Source organism: Cebus imitator, unplaced genomic scaffold (genome assembly GCF_001604975.1).
Source record: "Cebus imitator isolate Cc_AM_T3 unplaced genomic scaffold, Cebus_imitator-1.0 Scaffold67, whole genome shotgun sequence".
Classification (NCBI taxonomy): domain Eukaryota; kingdom Metazoa; phylum Chordata; class Mammalia; order Primates; family Cebidae; genus Cebus; species Cebus imitator.
Genome location: NW_016107382.1, coordinates 4600045 through 4623198, shown reverse-complemented (window position 1 = coordinate 4623198; position 23154 = coordinate 4600045). Strand labels below are relative to the sequence as shown.

General features: G+C 36.4%; 1 protein-coding gene across 1 annotated transcript in view; it reads right to left on the bottom strand.

The window, feature by feature from the left end:
* Nucleotides 1–1719: 1719 nt before the first annotated feature.
* OSBPL8 (oxysterol binding protein like 8) overlaps nt 1720–23154 on the bottom strand; it is a 166689-nt gene continuing 145254 nt past the window's right edge. The window contains exons 20-24 of the mRNA XM_037739302.1: nt 21902–22087; nt 21519–21606; nt 8863–8968; nt 6521–6623; nt 1720–5936 (exon numbers count right to left, since the gene is read on the bottom strand). Of these exons, the coding sequence (XP_037595230.1) occupies nt 5804–5936; nt 6521–6623; nt 8863–8968; nt 21519–21606; nt 21902–22087 (616 nt within the window). The 3' untranslated portion in view covers nt 1720–5803. The remainder of the gene's footprint in view (nt 5937–6520; nt 6624–8862; nt 8969–21518; nt 21607–21901; nt 22088–23154) is intronic.

Genomic DNA, 23154 nt, shown 5'->3' with positions numbered 1-23154 from the left:
GTGGCTGAGGCATAAGAATACCTTGAACTTGGGAGGGGAGGTTGCAGTGAGCTGAGATTGTACCACTGCACTCCAGCCTGGGGGACAGAGCAAGATCTTGTCTCAAAACAAAACAACCCCACCAAAAAAAACCAATGGATATAACATAAATAAAAGAAAAATTTCAAGGTTTCGAGGAGATGAATGTTCACTATACCTGCATAGTGGCTAGCATAGTTAGCACTCAACATTAAAATATTTATAGTACATCTGTTACAGGAAAAGGGTCCCAGTCCAGACCCCAAGAGAGAGTTCTTGGATCTCATGCAAGAAAGAAATTCAGGGCAACTCCATAAGTGAAAGCAAGTTTATTGAGAGAAAAAAAAAAATAAAAGAATGGCAACTCATTGGCAGAGCAGCCCTGAGGGCTGCTGGTTGCCCATTTTTATGGTTATTTCTTGATTGTCTGCTAAACAAGGGGTGGGTTATTCATGCCTCCCCTTTGTAGACCATATAGGGTAACTTCATGATGCTGCCATGGCATTTTTGTAAAGTGTTACTGGCACTGGTAGGAAGGTAGCTGCGAGGACAACTAGAGTTCACTCTCGTGGCCATCTTGGTTTGGGTTGGTTTTGGCTGACTTCTTTACTGCAAACTCTTTTATCAGCAAGGTCTTTATGACCTGTACCTTGTGCCAACGTCCTGTCTCATCCTGTGACTTAGAATGCCCTAATCATCTGGGAATGCAGCCTAGTAGGTCTCAGCCTTATTTTACCCAGCCCCTACTCAAGATGGACCTGCTCTGGTTCAGATGCCTGATACACCCACCAAATTACTGTGGTAAGTCACCACTCTCCTGGTTCGTTATTCCCACAAGTGATATTTTGTAAGATGCAGAAGATTCAGCTAGCATAAGAGCACAACATAGATCATCTGTGAGATTCAAAACATGCCACTATTAGCAAGAAAATGATCTTGCTAATATTTCACTGAGGTTGGACAATGAGGGGCTGTTTTCCTTACTCCTTATTGCTATGACCAAGATAGAAGGAACCAGCAGGCCCTCCTATCTTTTTCTCCCCAATTAATAAAACCAAACCAAATGACAGCCAGAAGCCATTGGACGCTGAGCGGAGAGCAAGAATGGGAAGAGAGGAGGGTGGGGGAAAAACCAGAGAGAAATGATGTCTTGGAACTCATCTGATATTGACTCAGTATGGACTAATAGGTGTAATCTGAGGAGGAAAAAAAAAAAAAAACTTTCATAGGGATTTCGTATATGTTTGTTTAATAGTAGGGTTTTTTTCTGGTGCTACTCATAACAAAGGGGTTACATTATTCAATAGAGATTCAAGCAGTGAATTATATTCCTGACATTTGGAAGCGAAGTGCTATGGTTAGCGTTCTATTTAAGTGTACAATGGAGATACAGATTCAAACTCTTAAGAAAGAGTGGGCTACCAGTCTTACTCTGTAACTTTTGGAGACTTTCAACCTCTCCAAGCCTCACTGTCTTCATGCATAAAATCTGGCTTACTTCCACTTAAGGCTCTCATAGAGGATTCAAGAAGAATGAATATAAAGCACCAAGCAAAGCATACTTCAGGGATTCTCACTGTTGAATCCCTTTCCAGTTTTCTGCCATCCTTTGCGGCTATCTCTACACCCCCAAAACGGAGTACTAAAAAAAATTAACACTAATTTAGTCACCATGTTGTATTAAAAGTCACTTGATCACACTTTGCTCTTTTACAAAATTTTATTTAGAAGCCTACTTATAGAAGTTAACATAATTTTACAGATTATTAGAAAAATTCAATTCTTTTCTTTTTGCAAACAGTTATAATAGGTTAGGAATAATAGGTTAGAAATGTACTACATTACAAAACAGTGGCCTATAACTATCTGTACATTTACTATGCACCTTAAGGAAAAGAATTTGACAGTGTGCTGTACTTACACTGCAGGTAACATATTTTTATTCTATCACACAAAACTGACCAGTGGTAGTGCTTGAGTTTATAAATGGTCATTAAACAAAATATTTAAACTCAGATGTATATTTAGCATGCCAAAAAGTGAAAAAAAATTTCAACGGAAGTTCTGTGGCTCATCAGTTCAAATGTTTCATGGCATTTTTTTTTAAATGATAAAATTTGATATTATAAAACCAAAACAATTTTACATAACAAATGCAAAAAGATAAAATTTCCTAAATTTTTAGAAAGAATATTCACATTCATTTTGTCATGGGTTTCATGTGGCTCTTCTAAATATATTAATCATATTAATAAGACACTGGTCCTATACAATTTTAACAGTCCATCTTCAATTAAAAGCTGTAACAAAAACAAACAGTATGTAAGGGTAACAAAAAGTAAATTAAATATACTAAACTCAAACAACTGATAGAATAAAATGAAACCAAATTACATAATGGCAGGTTATATATTTTAAAGACTCTCTTTCCACTTAGTCAAATAAGATAGAAATTGAAATGTAAACTTACTGATTTCTGTGGGGCTTTCCCCACTGGTTCAGACTGGAAAATTTGATATAAATCTAATATTTTATTTATGTACATTTAATATGATTCAGTATAATCTGCAGTCTCATGTATGGCTTATCAATGATGCCGTCATCACTGTATGTCAAACAAAAAAAACCTCACTGCTTACTAGAAATGCTAAATACTGGAAAAATGGAATTTTATACATTTGTTTTCTTAAATTTTGACAGATATTCTTCAAAAAGTTAAAACTGCCTTCCACAAAATTTTGTATGTATATGGCACAAGCTGACAGCCAAAAAAGTGTGAATTCCATCGAAAAGGCACTGTTAACAATACTCAGAATAATCTGACAAGTCTACATCAATGTCTGAGTAAAGAATAGGTAAATAGACAAACCCTTATAAAAGATAGCATTATTGTTTAAATATACTATAGCTATATAAAAAGAAAGTGACACAGAAATGACCCTTTTATGACAACTAAGCCTATAAACACCTTGAATCATATTACTTCTGTAACACAAAAATGACAAAACATATTTTCTTAAAGGCACAACAGCATGAATATTAAACGAAAACTGTATTTTACAAGGCCAACTTTTCAATGGAACGCAGTTGCCAACTGAGCTGTGGCCAAGAGTACACTGTACCTAAATGATACAAAACAATGAAATACAAGTGAAATATCTATTGCTGTAACTTAACATTTCACGTGCCCTATTTATTGTTTTATTTTACATGTCCTGGGCCAGCTATATCTTACTAAATGGTTGATGATGGTATAGTACATTTAACAGCTAAAAAGAAAATGTACATGTGAATAATTATTACTCAATTAAGTTTTCATGTAAGAAAATAAAATTTTGATAAATGGAAAAAACTGGTCATAAAGTCGTAAGTCCTAGAAACCCTCGTGAGGCTCTCAGACAACTAGGAACTGTAAATCACATTATGAATTCTGGTGTGAAGGAAGATTAATTTCAGGTAAATAACATTCAAAGTCAATTACATATTATGGCTACAAAGTTAGTAATTATGTGTTTTAAAGATTCATATAACTAAGCCTTGTACAAGCACTGATCTAAAATTAAGCCACCAATTCCTGAGTTTTGTGTTCAGTTTATAGAAAGAAACTCATACAACTACAAGCGTAAGAGGACTATTAGATTAGATGTATGCTTTTAGTGTACAAGAAACAGTCACGAATAACCCTGTTCTTTCTTAAGAAATAGTTTTTGACTCTTTGGGTAAGAACCCATAACATTTGCTCTAAAAAGAAATTTTAAAAATAAAGAAAACAACTACCTATTTAGTCTTAGATGATACCCATACAGATGAAATATTATTTGGACCAAATGAAAACAACATACCCAAGTGGATAAGGCCAAAGTCCTAAGAGGTGGGTCACCAATAAAAAATGTTATCAAGGTTTAATGATGAAATGATTTTTGTGATAAGCCAATCAAGTTACATGTAATTAACTAATTTAAACCATAAAAAAGATAAAATTGTACAATATTTACAGAATATCATATATCAATGAATAGGCAGAATGTAACAGAATGTGAATACAAAAATTACATTGACAAATATGAAATATAACCAAAAATCCATTTGTTCTAATGTCATGAAAATAATGGGTATAGGTAGGTCTTATTTATGCTTTTATCAATTTAAAACATCAATTCACATGTATATATAGAAGGCAGAATTATTTTGCTAACAAAACATGGGAAATGGTTCTTCACAGAAACCTAAGAATACTTAAGATAGCTACATTGGTTAGGAAAAAAAGCAGGCTCTTTTAATAATCGTTTTGATTTTCATAATTTAGTAATCAGCCCTTGTATTTATCATGGCATAAACAATTGATTGTAATTTTACTATTTCACAGCCACCTCCTACTGAAAGGCAAATGTGGTCAGGGCAATTATTCTCTCTGACCTTCATTTTTATTAAAAAAAAAATTCAAAATCTATACTTTCAGGATTCCAAGACATATTTTAGAACAACATCTTCCCAAACTTAACTACCTTGGCAAAAACTGCTCTCAAGGAATATAAATATTGATATAAAAATACAAAGTGAAAATATTAAACTGAAGAAACAAAAAAACTTAAGTTTTTCTTAGCCTGAATAATAGGAATCTCAAAGAATTGTGGTTTTGCCACAGAAAGAAGTTACTAAAAATGGAGGGAGATAATAAAAAATTAAACTTCAGAACTTGATACTCTTCGTAGATACTCAACTTATTGCATGTTTTACAGAAATCAATCTTAATGTACACATACAGGCCACCACACAGTGTCTTTTCTTACTGCCTTTCTCTTCTTGGCTTTTGAAGTAAAATATTGGTTATAATTTTTTTTTATTCTACTCACTCACTGAACACACTAGGGTCTAAAGCTAAAATAAGTTTTCATAATGAGAAAACATGAATTACCAGCACTTCAAATGCCCTATAAACATCTCTAGAATTTGGCCTGTGTTATGAACCAGCTGACCTAAGAAAAACAAAAGTAAGAAAAAAGGACAGCAATCAATTTTGACAACACTTTTTACAGCAAGTGCTTAAGGTGGTATTATAATCAATCCAAGTAGTTGCACACCAGTGTTTTTATACTGATATACACATAAGTATATATATTTACCTGGATTTCTATATATTAAATTCTGGAGGTTAAAAAAAAATCTTGTGTAAACTTTAAAAAAAAGCAATTTGCCATTTATCTCTCTCAATATATTCATTTTGACCATTCATACTATTTCTTTCTAAGAAGATAGCTGAGTACTTTGCAAACGATTTTAACAGTAGTATATTGAACTAATTATGTCTATTATTCCATCATTTCTCAATCTGTAATTCCTTACTGATAAAAGTTTTGTGCCTGTTTTATGAAGAAAATAGATTACATATAAGATTGATAGCATTTTTTGTTATGAACAATGTTAACTTTACATCTCAGAACATACTATAGAATACAAAGATTACTGTCAGGTAAGAGTACATAAGAGACAACTATGTATACATGTGGGTTTATTATACTCACATGTAGACACATTCTCACAAAAGCTAGAAATGTCCTGGTACTTAACACATAGCTCACTTTAATAATCAAATAGGATAGCTCTTGTTTCAGTGTGAAGATAAAAGATATGAAAAGTCAATACCTCTACATTTATCTACTAGGCTTTTTTTTTGTTTTTGTTTTTTTTAAGAAATATTGTGATTTTTAATAAAGACCAAACCAACTTGAACACTGGTCCCAGGCCAAATCAGATCTTTCTAGTTCACTGATTCAATGGTAGAGAACTATTTGAACATGAAGTTTATTATGACTTGAAGCAGAATCAGGAGGAAAATGATGAAGTAGTCCTTTTGTTGCAGAAAATAATCTGTGGCAGGTGTGCTTGAAACTAAATGATTTCGAAGAGCCATAATATTTCTACAAAAATAAGCAACAACAAATTTTATAATGATTTGCCAGAAATGTTAGCATAGAAACCACAATTTGATATTAAACAGTCACAGAGCATTTAATCTTAATAATTTTTAGTTGCTGGGTCATGGGGTGGCATGTAGGGGGAAGGGTTTGGGACTGCAAAGAGGAATACTTAGGGGATTGAATATTTACCCACTGTTATGGATGTATTTCCATATTTCAACTTGTACATTCCAATGAAATATTAGTCATGCACAGAGGGGACTGCAGAGGCCTTTGTTAACTGACTTTCTCAGAAACAACTCCACCTCCACATGCAACCCAGCTACATTCCTAGCATGCTACAGCAGTAAAATAAAGTGATTCCAATTCCACCCTCAGAGAAAAAACAACCTCTCCTTCCTTTCCGAGTATTTAAGTGCTAGAGGAATTTCCTAAGTGTCAAACATCAGGTGATAGAGATTAACATTCTATTTTAGCTTAGCTAAATGTTATAAAAATTGAAGTCTGCATATGGTTTCCCACATAACAGGATTCTTAACTACTCCTTGGTCTCAAATGAATAGTCACTGTCAGTATATTATTACCTTTTAATTTCTTCCTGTGTTTGTTTTATAGATTCGATGGAACTCTGAATGTCTCCCAGTTCTATTCCTTTCTTTCTTCTTGTACTTGGTTTTACTGATTGAGCTAAAAAGATATTTAGAATGAAGTTGAAACTATAAAAATAATCTACAGTTCAATTTAATGTGTCTCATATAATAAAAATTTTTCTGGACATTTGCTTTTGTGGCCTAGAGATTTGCATAATAATATGAATACTCTGTACTTTTGAAGTTTCAAACACATCATTGCAACATTAGAACACTACAAATATATTTAAATTATATATAATTTATATATATAAATTTATATATATATCAAATACATTTAAACATATATATACATGTTTATATATATGTACATATATATAAACACAAATGTACATACACTTTTTGTGTATGAGCAACACAAAACTGGAAACCTAGAGAGGGAAGATTCCTGACATTTCTAGTCATGCCAGCCAGCTGACCCTTCTCCCACACTTCACCCCTATTCAGCAGGAAGTAGCCAGAAAGAAGCAATGTCCTATATCATCAAAAGGGTCGGAATGTAACACATTAGTTGAGTTTTGGATGGCACCAGTTTTAATTTTTAACTAATTAAAACAGAAATAATTCATTAGAGAATATATATTAATTTGGGGAAGGTACTACTCCCTTCTGTTCCTTGCCCATTTGCCTACATCTGAAGAAGTCGGCCCTTTTTTCAATTTTTTATTGTTAGTGTTTAGTTACCCAAACTTTAAATCCCTTTTGATACTGTTTTTGCAAACTTTTACTGCCAATCAGCACGCTGTATATGTTTTCACAAATTCCCTCTCATATGCATTCCTTCCTTTCCATTTTTGTTCAGATCCTACTTAATCTCTCTGTATCAACTTTCTCACTTTAAAAATAGTGATAATAATACCAGACTTTACAGGATTGTTGGAAGGTATATTTAACGTACAGTCTGGCACATGTTAATTACTCAATAAATGTCTGCTGATACATCATCATAGTAACATAGTAAAGTGGGTGACAAGGTGAATTAAGGAGCCAAAAAATCTGCATATATAACACACATATACCTTATGGGGTATGTGACCTCAGGCAGGCTACTTTGTGTTTCAGTTTCTTGTCTCGCACAATGGGAATAACAATACAATTAGTTCTCTCTTCTAACACACTGGTATGCCATGTGACTCCTGCTTTTAAACCTGTATTCGTTTCATTTCTCTAACTACTCCAGTATGCTACTCCTACCCCACTCCCCAAACCTAGACTGCTATAATCCATTAGAAATCCTAATAATTCATCAGGATTCTAAGAACTTTCCCTCAAATTGAATTGCACTCCCTCTTCTTTAAACTCTTTATCATGTGTCATCTAATTTTTTAGTATCTACTATTTATTCATCTCTAGTGTTATCTTTATAGATAAAAATGGGCTCCCCAGTTTAGTGTAAACTCATTAGAGATTATGGCTTAATTTTTTTTTTGTCATAATGTCACAAACATCACTTTAATCCTTTCATGATTATATCTCAATGTAGTTCAAGATAGCTTACACATTATTTGACTCTAATAAGAATGACATACAATTTAATCTAACAGTTCATAAGTTTTATATTTTTATTGTCTGTGATTTCCAAACACTACAGAAATTTATTCTGGAAATAAAAAACTTTTTTGAAGCATAGAACTGAGCTCAAAGCTCAAAAAACTGCTTCTGAATTCAGTCTAGGGAACCATCAACAATTTTTCAGAGGCTAACAAGGCAGAAGAGGTAGCTACTACTAGAGTGTGGGTTTTTTTTTTTTTTTTTTTGAGACAGGGTCTCACTCTGTCGACCAGGCTGGAGTGCAGTAGTGCGGTATTGGCTCAGTGCATCTTCTGCCTCCTGGGTTCAAGCAATTCTCGTGCCTTAGCCTTCCAAGTAGCTAGGATTACAGGTATGCACCACCGCACACAGCTAATTTTTTTGTAGATTTAGTAGAGATGGTGTTTTGCCATGTTGGCCAGGATGGTCTTGAACTCTTGGCCTCAAGTGATCCACCAACCTCAGCATCCCAAAGTGCTGTGATTATAGGAGTGAGCCACCGCGCCTGGCCTAGAGTATGGTTCTTATTTGGATGTCTCCCCTTTTTCATTTTCTGTTCCTTTACTTTGCGTTCTGGTATCACAACTTATCTATGATCTAGAATAGCTTTTGTACCTCAACCCTGCCCCTACCAAAACTCACATAACTTCTTGAATTAATAAGAAAAACCATATTCATATCAAATTGTGTAATTTTTTTAAAAAATTAGACTCTCATAGTGAATAGCCTGCAATAAATATTTTTACCTTCACTTCCAGAGGAGTCTTGGATGTCAGGTTCTGGGGAGGAATAGCCTTTTGTTACTTTCTTCTGTTGCCTGGTTGGCTTATGTTTCATTTTGGGGACACTAACCTAAAGAAAAAAAATAACTATTTTATGAATTTGCACTGTATTTTGGCCTAAAGACCAATGGTGTACAACTGTCAAAATTATCTGCAGATAGGCATGATATTCAGAAATAAAGACAATGATGAAATAGTCTAATTCAAATTTAACAAATAAGATGAGATACACTTACACAATCAAATGACCTTATTTTAATAGAAAGTAATTTGGCACAAACGTCAAAAAGTAAAATATACAATGAAGAGTATACTCAGTCTCTCTCCCACTAAATAGGTACCCATTGATATTAGTTTGTATCCAGGGATATTTTTATGCATATATAAACAAATATGAATATAGAGCCCCCTGCCTCTGACTGCACCAGCTAGTATCTCTAGTAGAATGTTAAATAACAGTTTGTATAAATCATATTTATCTTGTTCCCAATGTTAGAAACATTCCCATTGAATGATGCTGGGTGTCCAGTAAAATTGTTTATTTACTTTTAATCACATATAGGTAGTACAGAAAGCATGTTATAATAAATAAAAATGGTATTATTTTGTGGAGCATTATTTAAACTTACTGAAAGCATTTAAGTGGATGCACAAGATTCTAAAGTATATGAAATCATCAACTATGACTAAATTTTCCTTAGAATAATAAACTTTAGACTCTATGCTACTAATAGGTTTATAATTTTGGTGTTCAGTATTTAACTTAAAAACCTAAATGCAAGAGACGAAACTAGAATCAGAAAGACAAGATGTATTAGTCTGTTTTTATGCTGCTGATAAAGACATATGCAAGATTGGGATGAAAAGGTTTAATCTGACTTACAGTTCCACACGGCTGGGGAGGTCTCATAATCATGGCAGAGGGCAAAAGGCACTTCTTACATGGTGGCAGCAAGACAGAATGAGGAAAATGCAAAAGCGGAAATTCCTGATAGAACCATCAGATCTCGAGAGACTTACTCGCTACCACAGTATGGGGGAAACTGCCCCCATGATCCAAATGATGTCTCATCAGGTCTCTCCCACAACACATGGGAATTATGGGAGTACAATTCAAGATGAGATTTGGGTGGGGGACACAGAACCAAATCATATCATTTCACCCCTGGTTCCTCTACATACGTCTTCACATTTCAAAACTAATCATGCCTTCCCAACAGTCCCCCAAAATCTCAACTCATTTCAGCATTAATCCAAAAGTCCAAAGTCTCATCTGAAACAAGTCCCTTCTGCCTATGAGCCTGTAAAATCAAAAGCAAGCTAGTTACTAGCTAAATACAATGGGGTACAGGCATTGGGTAAATACAGCCATTCCAAATGGGAGAAATTTGGAAACAAGAGGGTTATGGGGCCCATGAAAGTTTGAAATCCAGTGGGGCAGTCAAATTTTAAAGCTCCAAAATGATCTCCTTTGACTCCATGTTTCAGATCCAGGTCATGCTGATGCAAGAGGCAGGTTCCACAGTCTTGGGCAGCTCCACCCCTGTGGCTTTGCAGGATATCCCCTCCTGGCTGCTTTCATGGGCTGGCGTTGACTGTCTGTGGCTTTTCCAGGTGCACAGTGCAAACTGTCAGTGGATCTACAATTCTGGGGTCTGGAGGATGGTGGCCCTCTTCTCACAGCTCCATTAGGCAGTGCCCCCAGTAGGGACTCTGTGTGTGGGCTCTTCTCCCACATTGCCTTTCCGCACTGCCCTAGCAGAGGTTCTTTATGAGGACTTCGCTCCTGCAGCAAACTTTTTCCTGGGCATCCTGGTGTTTCCATACATCTTCTGAAATCTAGGCAGAGGTTCCCAAACCCTCAATTCTTGACTTTTGTGCACCTTGACTTTTGTAGGCTCAACACCAGGTGGAAGCTGCCAAGGTTTGGGGCTTGCACCCTCTGAAACCATGAGCAGAGGCTGTACCTTGGCCCCTTTTAGCAATGGCTGGAGTGGCTGGGATATAGGGTACCAAGTCCCTGGGTTGCACACAGTATGGAGACCCTGGGCCCAGCCCACAAAATCATTTTTACCTCCTAGGCTTCCCAGTCTGTGAAGGGAGGTGCTGCCATCAAGACCTAGGACATGCAATAGAGACATAACACTGTCTTGGGAATTAACATTTGACTCCTTGTTACTTATGCAAATTTCTGCAGCCAACTGAATTTCTCCTCAAAAAATGGGTTTTTCTTTTTTACTGCATCATCAGGCTGCAAATTTTCCAAACTTTTATGTTCTGTTCCCCTTTTAAAACAGACTGCTTTTTAACAGCAAACAAATCACTTCTTGAAAGCCTTGCTCCTTAGAAATTTATTCTGCCAGATACCCTAAATCATTTCTTTCACATTCAAAGTTCCATAAATCTCTATGGCAGGGCCAAAATGCCACCAGTCTCTTTGCCAAAACATAACAAGAGCCAGATTTGCTCCAGTTTCCAACAAATTTCTCATCTTCATCTGAGACCACTTCAGCCTGGACCTTATTGTTCATGTCACTATCAACATTTTTTGTCAAAGCAATTCAACAAGTCACTAGGAGGTTCCAAACTTTCCCACATTTTCCTGTCTTCTTCTTACCCTCCCAACTGTTCCAACCTCTGTCTGATACCCAGTTCCAAAGTTGCTTCCATATTTTTGGGGTATCTTTTCAGCAGCATCTCACTCTAATTTGCAATATTAGTCCCTTTTTACACTGCTGATAAAGACATACCCAAGACTGGGAAGAAAAGGAGGCTTAATTTGATGTTCAGTTCCACATGGCTAGGGAGATCTCGTAATCATGGTGCAAGGCAAAAGGCCCCCCTTCCTAAATGGTGGCAGGAAGAGAGAATGAGGAAGATGCAAAAATGGAAACCTCTGATAAAACCATCAGATCTCACGAGACTTATTCACTACTATGAAAACTGTATGGGGGAAACCGCCCCTATGATTCAAATTATCTCCCACTGTGTCCCTCCCACAGCATGTGGAAATTATGGGAGTACAATTCAAGATGAGATGTGGATGGGGACACAAAGCCAAACTATATCACAAGGTAATCATTATGCTTGAAAAAACAGAGAAAAGTGGTCAACAACTTGGTTCTTTCTTGTTCACCACTCTAACAGGAAGTATTCCCAATTACTTATTTCTTGAAATAATTTTGCAAAATCTTGTTCATGTATTTAAAAATAAAATTTCTATAATATGCAACAAGCAGGCAGGTTTGGACCATACTCCTATGTCAAATGCTGGAGACTTAAAATTTTATAACATTTAAAATAGAAATCCACATTTCTAGAGTAGGTTCAAATTGGAGATTGATGAAGACTAGTGAGAAACTTATTGAAAATAACAAGGGAAGTCAGAAATACAACTAGAGACATACAAAGATTTACTCTTATCAGTAAAGTATTCCTTTAGGGAGAAATACAGAAGCCTTGTGTGTATCTATTTAGGGTTGTTAAAAGAATACGGTTTTTAAAGTTTTTGAATTTTTAAATTTCATAAGATATATAAAATAAACCGTATCATTTTAACCATTTTATGTGTACAACTCAGTGGCATTAATTATATTCACAATATTATGCATCCATCACCACAATTCCAAAACATTTTTATCTTCCTCAAGAAAGCTTGTGTAACAATTAAGCATTTCCTTTCCTCTGGTCCTGGTAACCATTTCTAATCTTTTTGTCTCTATGAATCTGCTACCCTATATATTTTATGTAAGTGGAATCACACAATATTGGTCCTTTTGTGTTTGGTTTATTTAACTTAGAAGAATATTTTCATGGTTCATCCACATTATAGCATGTAACAGAACTTTATTCCCACGGCTGAATAATATTTCATGGTATGTATATACTACATTTCCTTTATCCATTCATCTGCTGATGGACACATGGATTGTTTCTACCTTTTGGTTATTATGAATAATGCTGCTATGAACATTGCCATACTCGAATCTATTTGAGTACTTGTTTTTAATTCTTTTGGAGTAGAATTGCCAGGTCATGTGGTAATTCTATGTTTGGCTTTTGAGGACTTGCCAAACTATTTTTCACAGTGACTGCACTATTTCACATTCCCACCAGTAATGCAGCAATGTACAAGGATTCTAATTTCTCCACATCCTCACCAACACTTGTTATTTTTCTCTTTCTAATAGGTATGATACAGTATCTAATTGTGGTTTGGATTTGTATTTCCCTTCTTACTAATGATACTGAACATCTTTTCATGTGTTTGTTGGCCATCTGTACATCTTCTTTGGAGAAACATCTTATCAAGTCCTTTGCTCACTTTTAAATCAGGTTGTCTTTTAAAGTCAGGAATTCTTTAGGTATTCTGGATATCAAGGCTTTATCAGATAAATAATTTTCAAATATTTCTCATTCTATAGGTTGGCTCTTCACTTTGTTGACAGTGTCCCTTTGATGCACGAAGTTTTAAATTTTTATGAAGTCCAATTTACCCACTTGTTGCTGTTGTTACTCGTGCTTTTAGTGTCATATCTAAGAATGCATTGCCAAATACAAGGTCGTAATGACTTATCCCGGTTTTCTACTAAGACTTTTATGGATTTAGCTGCAATTTTGGGTTGCAGACCCTTTTGAGTTAATTTTTAGGTGGAGGGTCCAACTTCATTCTTTTGTATGTGGATAGTTATCCCAGCACTGTTTGTTGAAGACTGTTCTTTTCCCACTGGGTGGACTTGATATCTTTGTAAAAAATAAACTGGTGGCTGGCAAGATGGCCGAATAGAAACAGCTCCAGTCTGCAGCTCCCTGCAGGATCAACGCAGAAAGCAATAGATGCACTCCACGGAGAGTGAGCTGAAGCACAGTGGGGCAACGCCTCACCTGAGAAGTGCAAGGGGTCGGGAAACTCCCTCCCCTAGCCAAGGGAAGTCATCGGGGACTGTGCATTCCAGCTCAGATACTATACTTTTCCCACGGTTTTCGCAACCAACAGATCAGGAGAATCCCTTGGGTGCCTACAGCACAAAAGCACTGGGTTTCAAGCACAAAACTGGGCAGCCACTTGGGCAGACACCAAGCTAGCTGCAGAAGTTTTTCTTTCATTTCAGTGGTGCCTGGAACACCAGCAAGACAGAACCATTCACTTCCCTGGAAATGGGGCTGAAGCCAGGGAGCCAAGTGGTCTAGCTCAGCAGATCCCACCCCATGGAGCCAAGCAAGCCAAAATCCACTGGCCTGAAAATCTCACTGCCAGCACAGCAGTCTGAAGTCAACCTGGGATGCCGGAGCTTGGTGAGAAGAGGGGTGTCCGTGATTACTGAGACTTGAGTAGGCGGTTTTCCCCACACATTGTAAACAAAGCTGCATGGAAGTTCAAACTGGAAGGAGCCCACCGCAGCACGGCAAAGCCACTGTAGCCAGACTGCCTCTCTAGATTTCTCCTCACTGGGCAGGGCATGTCTGAAAGGAAAGCAGCAGCCCCACTCAGGGGCTTATAGATAAAACTCCCATCTCCCTGGGACAGAGCACCTGGGGGAAGGGGCAGCTGTGTACACAGCTTCAGCAGATTTAAGTGCTCCTGCCTGGTGGCTCTGAAGAGAGCAGAGGATCTCCCAGCACAGCACTCAAACTCTGCTAACGGACAGACTGCCTCCTTGAGTGGGTCGCTGACCCCGATGCCTTCTGACTGGGAAACACCTCCCGGCAGGGGTCGACAGACACCTCACACAGGAGAGCTCCAACTGGCATCTGGCAGGAGCCCCTCTGAGACAAAACTTCCAGAGGAAAAAACAGGCAGCAACCTTGCTGTTCTGCAGCCTCTGCTGGTGATACCCAGGCAAACAGGGTCTCTAGTGGACCTCCAGCAAACTCCAGCAGACCTGCAGCAGAGGGGCCTGACTGTTAGAAGGAAAACTAATAAACAGAAAGAAATAGCATAAGGACGTCAACACAAAGCACGTTCACACAGAAACCCCATCCGAAGGTCACCACCATTAAACATCAAAAATAGATAAATCCACGAAGATGGGGAGAAACTAGCACAAAAAGGCTGAAAATTCCAAAAACCAGAATGCCTCTTCTCCTCCAAAGGATTACAACTCCTCGCCAGAAAGGGAACAAAACTGGATGGAGAATGAGTTTGACGAGTTGACACAAGTAGGCTTTAGAAGGTGGGTAATAACAAACTCCTCTGGGCTAACAGAGCATGTTCTAACCCAATGCAGGGAAGCTTCTTGCCTTGATAAAAGGTTAGAAGAATTGTTAACCAGAATAATCAATTTAGAGAAGAACAAAAATGATCTGCTGCAGCTGAAACACACAGCATGAGAACCTCATGAAGCATATACAAGTTTCAATAGCTGAATTGATCAAGCAGAAGAAAGGATATCAGAGATTGAAGATCAACTTAATGAAATAAAGTGTGAAGGCAAGATTAAAGAAAAAGGAATAAAAAGGAACAAACAAAGCCTCTAAGAAACATGGTACTATGTGAAAAGACCAAATCTATGTTTGATTGGTGTACTGAAAGTGATGGGGAGGATGGAACCAAGCTGCAAAACTCTTCAGGATTTTATCCAGGAGAACTTCCCCAACCTAGCAAGACAGGCAAACATTCAAATTCAAGAAGTACAGAGAATAGCACAAATAAACTCCTCAAGAAGAGCAACCCCAAGACACGTAATCATCAGATTCACCAAGGTTAAAATTAAGGAAAAATGTTAAGGGCAGCCGGAGAGAAAGGTCAAGTTACCCACAAAGGGAAGCCAAACAGACTAACAGCGGATCTCTCAACAGAAACCCTACAAGCCAGAAGAGAGTGGGAGCCTATATTCAACATTCTTAAAAAGAAAAGAATTTTCAACCCAGAATTTCATATCCAGCCAAATTAAGCTTCATAAGTGAAGGAGAAATAAAATCCTTTACAGACAAGCAAATGCTGAGAGGTTTTGTCATCACCAAGCCTGCCTTACAAGAGCTCCTGAAGGAAGCACTAAATATGGAAATGAAAAACTGGTACCGGCCACTGCAAAAACATACCAAATTGTAAAGACCATCGACACTATGAAGAAACTGCATCAACTAACAGGCAAAATGACCAGCTAGCACCATAATGACAGGATCAAATTCACACATAACAATATTAACCTTAAATGTAAATAGGCTAAATACCCCAATTAAAAGACACAGACTGGCAAATTGGATAAAGAGTCAAGACCCATTGGTGTGCTATATTCAGGAGACCCATCTCAGGTACAAAGACACACAGAGGCTCAAAATAAAGGGATGGAGAAATATTTACCAAGCCAATGGAAAGCAAAAAAAAAGCAGGGTTGTAGTCCTAGTCTCTGACAAAACAGACTTTAAACCAACAGAGATCAAAAAGAAAAAAGGGCATTAATTACATAATGGTAAAGGGATCAATTCAACAAGAAGAACTAACTAACCTAAATATATACACACCCAATACAGGAGCACCCAGATTCATAAAGTAAGTTCTTAGAGACTTACACAGAGACTTAAGACTCCCACACAATAATAATAGGAGACTTTAACCCCCATTGGGAATATTAGATCAACGAGACAGAAAATTAACAAGGATATTCAGGATTTGAATTCAGCTCTGGACCAAGTGAATCTAATAGACGTCTGCAGCACTCTCCACCCCAAATCAACAGACTGGATTAAGAAAATGTGGCACATATACACCATGGAGTACTATGCAGCCATAAAAAGGATGAGTTCATGTCCTTTGCAGGGACATGGACGAAGCCAGAAACCATCATTCTCAGCAAACTAACACAGGAACAGAAAACCAAACACCACATGTTCTCACTCACAAATGGGAGTTGAACAATGAGAACACATGGATACAGGGAGGGGAACATCACACACTAGGGCCTGTTGAGGAGTGGGGGCCTAGGGGAGGGATAGAATTAGGAGAAATACCTAATGTAGATGATGGGTTGATGAGTGCAGCAAACCACCATGGCACAGGTATACCTATGTAACAAACCTGCATGTTCTGCACATGTAACCCAGAACTTAAAATATAATTAAAAAAAATAAATAAATTGACCACAGAGGTCTGGCTTGACATTTAGATACTCAATTTTATTCCATTGGTCAATATGCCTTTTCTGACATAAGTATCACATTTCTTCAATTGCTGTAGCTTTATAGTAAGTTTCGAAATCAAAAAGGAAGACTCCTCCAACTTTGCTCTTCTTTTTCAAAATTGTTTTGGCTATTTGTGGCCCCCTGTAATTCTATGTGAATTTGAGGATCTGCTTTCCCAGTTTTGCAAAAAAAAAAAAGGCTTGGAATATTATCAGGGATTGTGGTGAAACTGCAGATTGCTTTGAGTAGTAATGTTATATTCTTATGTCTATTGTTTTGAGATAGGATCTCACTCTGTCACCCAGGCTGCAGTGTAGTTGTACAGTCACGACTCACTGTAGCCTCAACTTCTCTGGGGTCAGGTGATCCTCCCACCTCAGCCCCCCAAGTAGCTGGGACTACAGGTGTGTGCCACCATGCCCAGCTAATTTTTCTATTTTTTTTTTTTTATTTTTGTAGAGACAGAGGTTTACCATGTTGTCCAGGCTGATCTCAAACTCCTGGTTCAAGCAATCCCTCTGTCTCAGCCTCCCAAAGTCCTGAGGTTATAGGCATAAGCCACTGTGTCTGGCCAAAATCTTAACAATATTAACCTTTCTACCTGAGAAAATGACGTATCTCTCCCTTTATTTAGATGTTCTTTAATTTCCTTGGCAATGTTTTATAGTTTTCACTGTACAAGTCTTTCAGGTCCTTTGTTAACTTTGTTCTTTTGGATGGTATTATAAATTGAATTGGTTTCCTAATTTTGAAATTGTTCATCATTAGAAATGCAACTGATTTTTGTGTGTTGATCTTGTACCCTGCAATTTTTCTTAAATTCATTAGCTCAAATAGCTTTCTATGGATTCTTTGGGATTTTCTATATATAGGATAATGTCATGTGTTAATCAGAGATCATTTTACTTCTTTGTTTCCAATTTTGATGCCTTCTCTTTCTTTTCTTGCTCTGGCTAGAACTTCCAGTAAAATGGTAAACAGGAGTGGTGAAAGTAGGAATGTTTGTCTTGTTCTTGATGTTAGGGGGAAAGCTTTCAGCCTGTTGCCAATCAATCTACTATTTGTGGGATTTTCATAAATGCCCTTAATCATGTTGAGGAAGTCTCATCTCTTCTTAGTTTTATGAGGTCATTCTTTCTTTCTTTTGATCAGGAAAGGGTGACGGATTTTGTCAAATGCCTTTTCTATGTCAATTGAGATGACCATGTGATTTCCCCCTTCTTCATGTGATGTATTATATTGATTTTCTTATGTGAAACCAACCTTGCATTTCTGGAATAAATTCCACTTGGTCATGGGGTATAATCTTTCTAATATGCTACTGAATTTTGTTTGCCAGTATTTAGTTAAGGATGTATGAATCTTATTTATAAAGGTTACTTGTAATTCTCTTTTCTTGTGATGTCTTTATCTGGCTTTGCCATTAAGGTAATGTTAGCCTCAGAGCATAAGTTAGGAAATGTTCCCATCTATTCTATTTTTTGAGAATTTGAGAAGGATTGGTGTTTGTTCTTTAAAGTTATGTAGAATTCACCAGTGTAGCCATCTGGTCTTGAATTTTTCTTTGGAAGTTTTTGGTTACTGATCCAATCTCTTTATTGTTACAGCTCTATTGAGATTTTCTATTTTGAGTCAGTTTATGTAATTTTTGAGTTTCTAGGGATTTTTCCTTTTCATCTAGGTTACTTAATTTGTTGGCACACAATTATTCATAGTATTCTCTCATAATCCTATTTCTTTATGATTGGTAGTAGCATCCCCACTTTAATTTCTGATTTTAGTCATTTGTGTTTTCTTTCTTGCTTCCTCAGTCTAGCTGCTTTATCAATTTTGTTGATTTTTATCAAAGAGCAACTTTTGGTTTGGTTTCACAAAATCTATTTTTTTTCCCTACTCTCTATTTTATCTGTACTCTAATCTTCATTATTTTCTTCTTCCGCTAGCTTTGGGTTTAGTTTGTTCTTCTTTTTCTAGTTTCTCATGGTATAAAGTAACATTATTGATTTGAGATCTCTTTTAATGTAGATATTCACAGTTATACATTTTCCTTATCTTTGCTGCATCTCGTAAGTTTCGGTATACTATATTTTTGTTTTCACTTGTCTAATTTCCCTTGTGTTTTTCTTTGACGCATTGAGGTTTCATTTTGTTTTTTTGTTTCTGAGACAGAATCTCACACTGTTGCCCAGGCTGGAGTGCAGTGGTGTGATCTTGGCTCACTACAACCTCTGCCTCCCAGGTTCACATGATTCTCATGCCTCAATCACCTGAGTAGCTGCGATTTATTGAGACATATTATATGGTGTAACATATGGTCTGACCTGGAGAATGTTCCGTGTACACTTGAGAAGAATGTGTATTCTTCCGTGGTTGGGTGGATTCTTCTATGTGTCTGCTAGGTTAAGGTGGTTTACAGTGTGGTTCAAGTTATCTGTTTCCTTCTTGATCTTCTATCTAGAGGTTCTATCCATTATTAAAAGTAGTGTAGTGAATACTCCATCTATTGTTGCAGAACTGTTTCTATCTTCAATTCTGTCAGTTTGCCTTGTATATTTTGGGGCTCTGTTGATTGGTATATATGCTTATAATTGCTATATATTTTGATAAATTGATCCTTTTATCAATATGACATGGTTTTTATCTCTTGTAACAATGTTTGACTTAAAGTCTATTTTGTCTGACATTAGGATAACCACCCCAGTTTCCTTTGGTTACTATCAGCACATAATATTTTTTTTCCACCTTTCATTTTACTCTACATCTGCCTCTGTATCTAAAGTGAATCTCTTGTACACAGCATATAGTTGAGTCATGTTTATTTTAATCAATTTTTACAATTTGCCTTTTGCTCAGAGAGTTTAATCTATTTACATTTTAAAGTACTGATAAGAACTTACTTCTGATTTTGCTATTTACCATATGTCATATACATTTTTTGTCCCTTCTTTATTAGTGCCTGCTTGTATGTTTGCTTCTTGTAGTGAACTGTTTCAATTTTCTCCTCATTTTCTTTTGTGTATATTTAGGTGTCTTATTTGTGATTACTATGTGGATGACATTTACACCTATCTCTACAACAATCTAGTTCTAGATAATACCAACTTAACTTCAGTAGTACATAAAAACTTTCCTCCTATACAGTTCCATCTCCCTGCTTTTATGTTGTAACAAATTATATCTTTATACATTGTATGTCCAATAATAGATATGCAGTTAAATTATTTTTCATTCATTTAAGTCCTGTAGGAAATAAAAAGTGGAGTTATAAACTAAAATTACAATAGCACTGGCTTTTATATTCGCCCAACTATTTACTGAAAATCTTTATTTATTCATACAGCTTTGAGTTTTATTTTATTCTAAACAATTCCCTTTAGCACTTTTTTGCAGGGCAGGTCTAGTGGTAATGAACTCCCTCAGTTTTTATCTGGGAATGTCTTAATTTCTCCATTTTTGAATGACAGTTTTGCCAGATACAGAATTCTTGATTGACAAGTTTTTTTCTTCTAGCACTTTAAATATGTCATCTCATTGCCTTCTGTCCTCCAAGGTTTTTATGAGAAATCAGTTAACCCTACAGAAGATCCCCAGTGTATGTGATACATTGCTTTTCTCTCTGGTTTTAAGACTGTCTTTGGCTTTTGACAGTCTGTCGTGGTGTGGGTCTCTCTGAGATCATCCTAGTTGGAGATGGAGTTAGTTGACCTTTGAATTCGTAGATTTATATCTTTCACCAATTTTGGGAATTTAGGGATTTTCTTTCCTCAAATATTCTCCCTCTCTCTTCTCTTTGTGGAACTTTCATAATGTAATGATAACCCACTTGATGGTTTCCCATAGGTCCTTTAGGCTCTGTTTATGCCACTTCATTTTTTTCTCCTCCTCAGACTAGATAATTTCCATGGTCTTATCTCTAAGTTTCCTGATCCTGTCTTGTGCTTGCTTATATCTGCTTTTGAATATCTCTAGTGAATTTTCATTTTTATTACACTTTTCAGCTCCAGAATTTGTTTGGCTTCTTTGTATAATTTGTCTTTATTTATTTTCTCAGAGATGAGTGCCTGTGTAAGTCCTTCAGGTAGTATCCTGACTGGTTAGAACAGACATACAGAATTATGTATGAGGTCCACTCTGCTCCTTCTAGAACTAGGGACTTACACTGGCACTGCAGTGCCCTTCAAGACTGCTACTGCACTGGGATGGACCTGGAGCAAGTGCAGGTAAAATGCCACAAAGCTTTCATTTCTTTGCCCTTTCTTGATCCAGTGTTCACTTGGTTGCTGAACACTTCTGGCTGTTTTCAGAGTTCTGGCAAATTGGGTTGACAGTTTTTGTTGTTTTCTGATGTTTCCTTGGGGTAACAAGAGTTCAGAGCTGCCTATTTTGCTCACTCAAAATTTTGAATTTTGAAACCAAATTTTAAATGTTGGTTGCTACAGATACTAAAGATTTAACAAATTTATATACCTAGTGTATCTAGTTACTTTTTTATTACATACCATTGGAGTACGATGTTTCACTTTGGTCTGAATAACGCCATCTTTTTCAAACTGTATCATATCATTAAGTGGATCCCATGGTCGGGTACTACAAAAATGAAAAACAAATACCAGTTGCTTAATAACCAAACAAAAAGTTTAAAACTTTCTATTCCATGATTTAATTTTATTAATAATTATATACACAGTTCTAATTTCTCCATATCTAATCTTCTGATCATAACTACTAGAGTCAAGCTCATAATGAACACAACATCAAGTTTAAAAATCTCACACTAATATACATGGTTTAAATAATTAAAAACTACTCCAGCAACAAATATTATAAAGGCAACAAGCCATGCTAATATACTGTTTGAAATAAACTATTTTAAATTACTTACTCTGCAAACTTATAATGCCATTCTCCTGTGAGTGAATCAAGTTCAAATAATCTGCAAGACCACTCTTCATTTTTTGTTTTCCGATCTCTGGCAGCTTGCCTTTGAGCTTCTTCCAAAACATACTTCTCTTGGGTAGCTTCGGTTTGGTCTTTGGCATTTATGGCTCGAGTTACCCGCTGCCAGAGTCTAATATATGTGCAAAAGTAGCATTAAAAATGAAACAGAAAATAGAATTTATAGAGAATAGACTTAAATCCCCTTGAGAGAAAATAACATTCACATGGATTTCTGGCTTTGACAATACGTATTCTCATATGCTTAGAAATGAGTCAAGATATAAATCCAATCCCTCGAGTAGAAAGAGATCTGTTCATAAGTGGAGACTAATTTTTTTACTTGGCAAGAGAAACTTATTACATGGACTCTTAAACTCATGGTAGTAAGTGTTGCTGGCTCAAGATGATAGGAATGTAATAAAAGTAAAGCTCAGGAATCTATACTTTTAGCAAGTGTTCTAGATGATTCATACACTGTTTAAGATCCACTGGCTTCACAAAGATCCATTACTGTAATGCAGTGCTTCTCAACTTTGGATCCATGAATTATCAGAGAATTTTTATAATCAGAATCTCTGGGGTCAGGCCCAAGTATTTGTATTTTAAAATGTTTCCCCAAAATATTTTAATGTATTGCTACTGTTGAGAACAACTACTTAACAGAAAAGACTACTGGGGTAAAATGATTTCCCCTACTAGTTCTTTCTTCTGTTAAATAAAAGTATATCTATATCCCACCCATCTGGGAAGGCAGCAAAGCCAGAAGAAAAGGCTTTGAGATCAGATAGACCTGAGTCCTAGATCTGCCACTTCTTAGCTGGTGCACTTAAAAGTTATTTATCCTAAGTCTCATTTCCGCATCTTTAAATATGCTGAATTATATGCCCTCAAAAATTATCATATGCCTTGGCAAAGCTTATTTCTGGATAAACAATATGATGTGGTTATGGCTGATGCAGAATTTTAGAGCTGGTACTTATATATTCTTCCATCTTTGACAACCTCAATTTTGAGTGCAGAAGAGAAGGCACACACATACTTGAATTCCCATGTGAGAGAATGATACGTATATGGGAATGATATGTATGTGGGATGACTAAGTTGCATAATGTGTGTTAAGTGCCTAGCAAAGTATCTTTTATACAGAAGTCTCTTTCTTTTAACACAAAGATATAATAACAATAAAATGGGAAATGT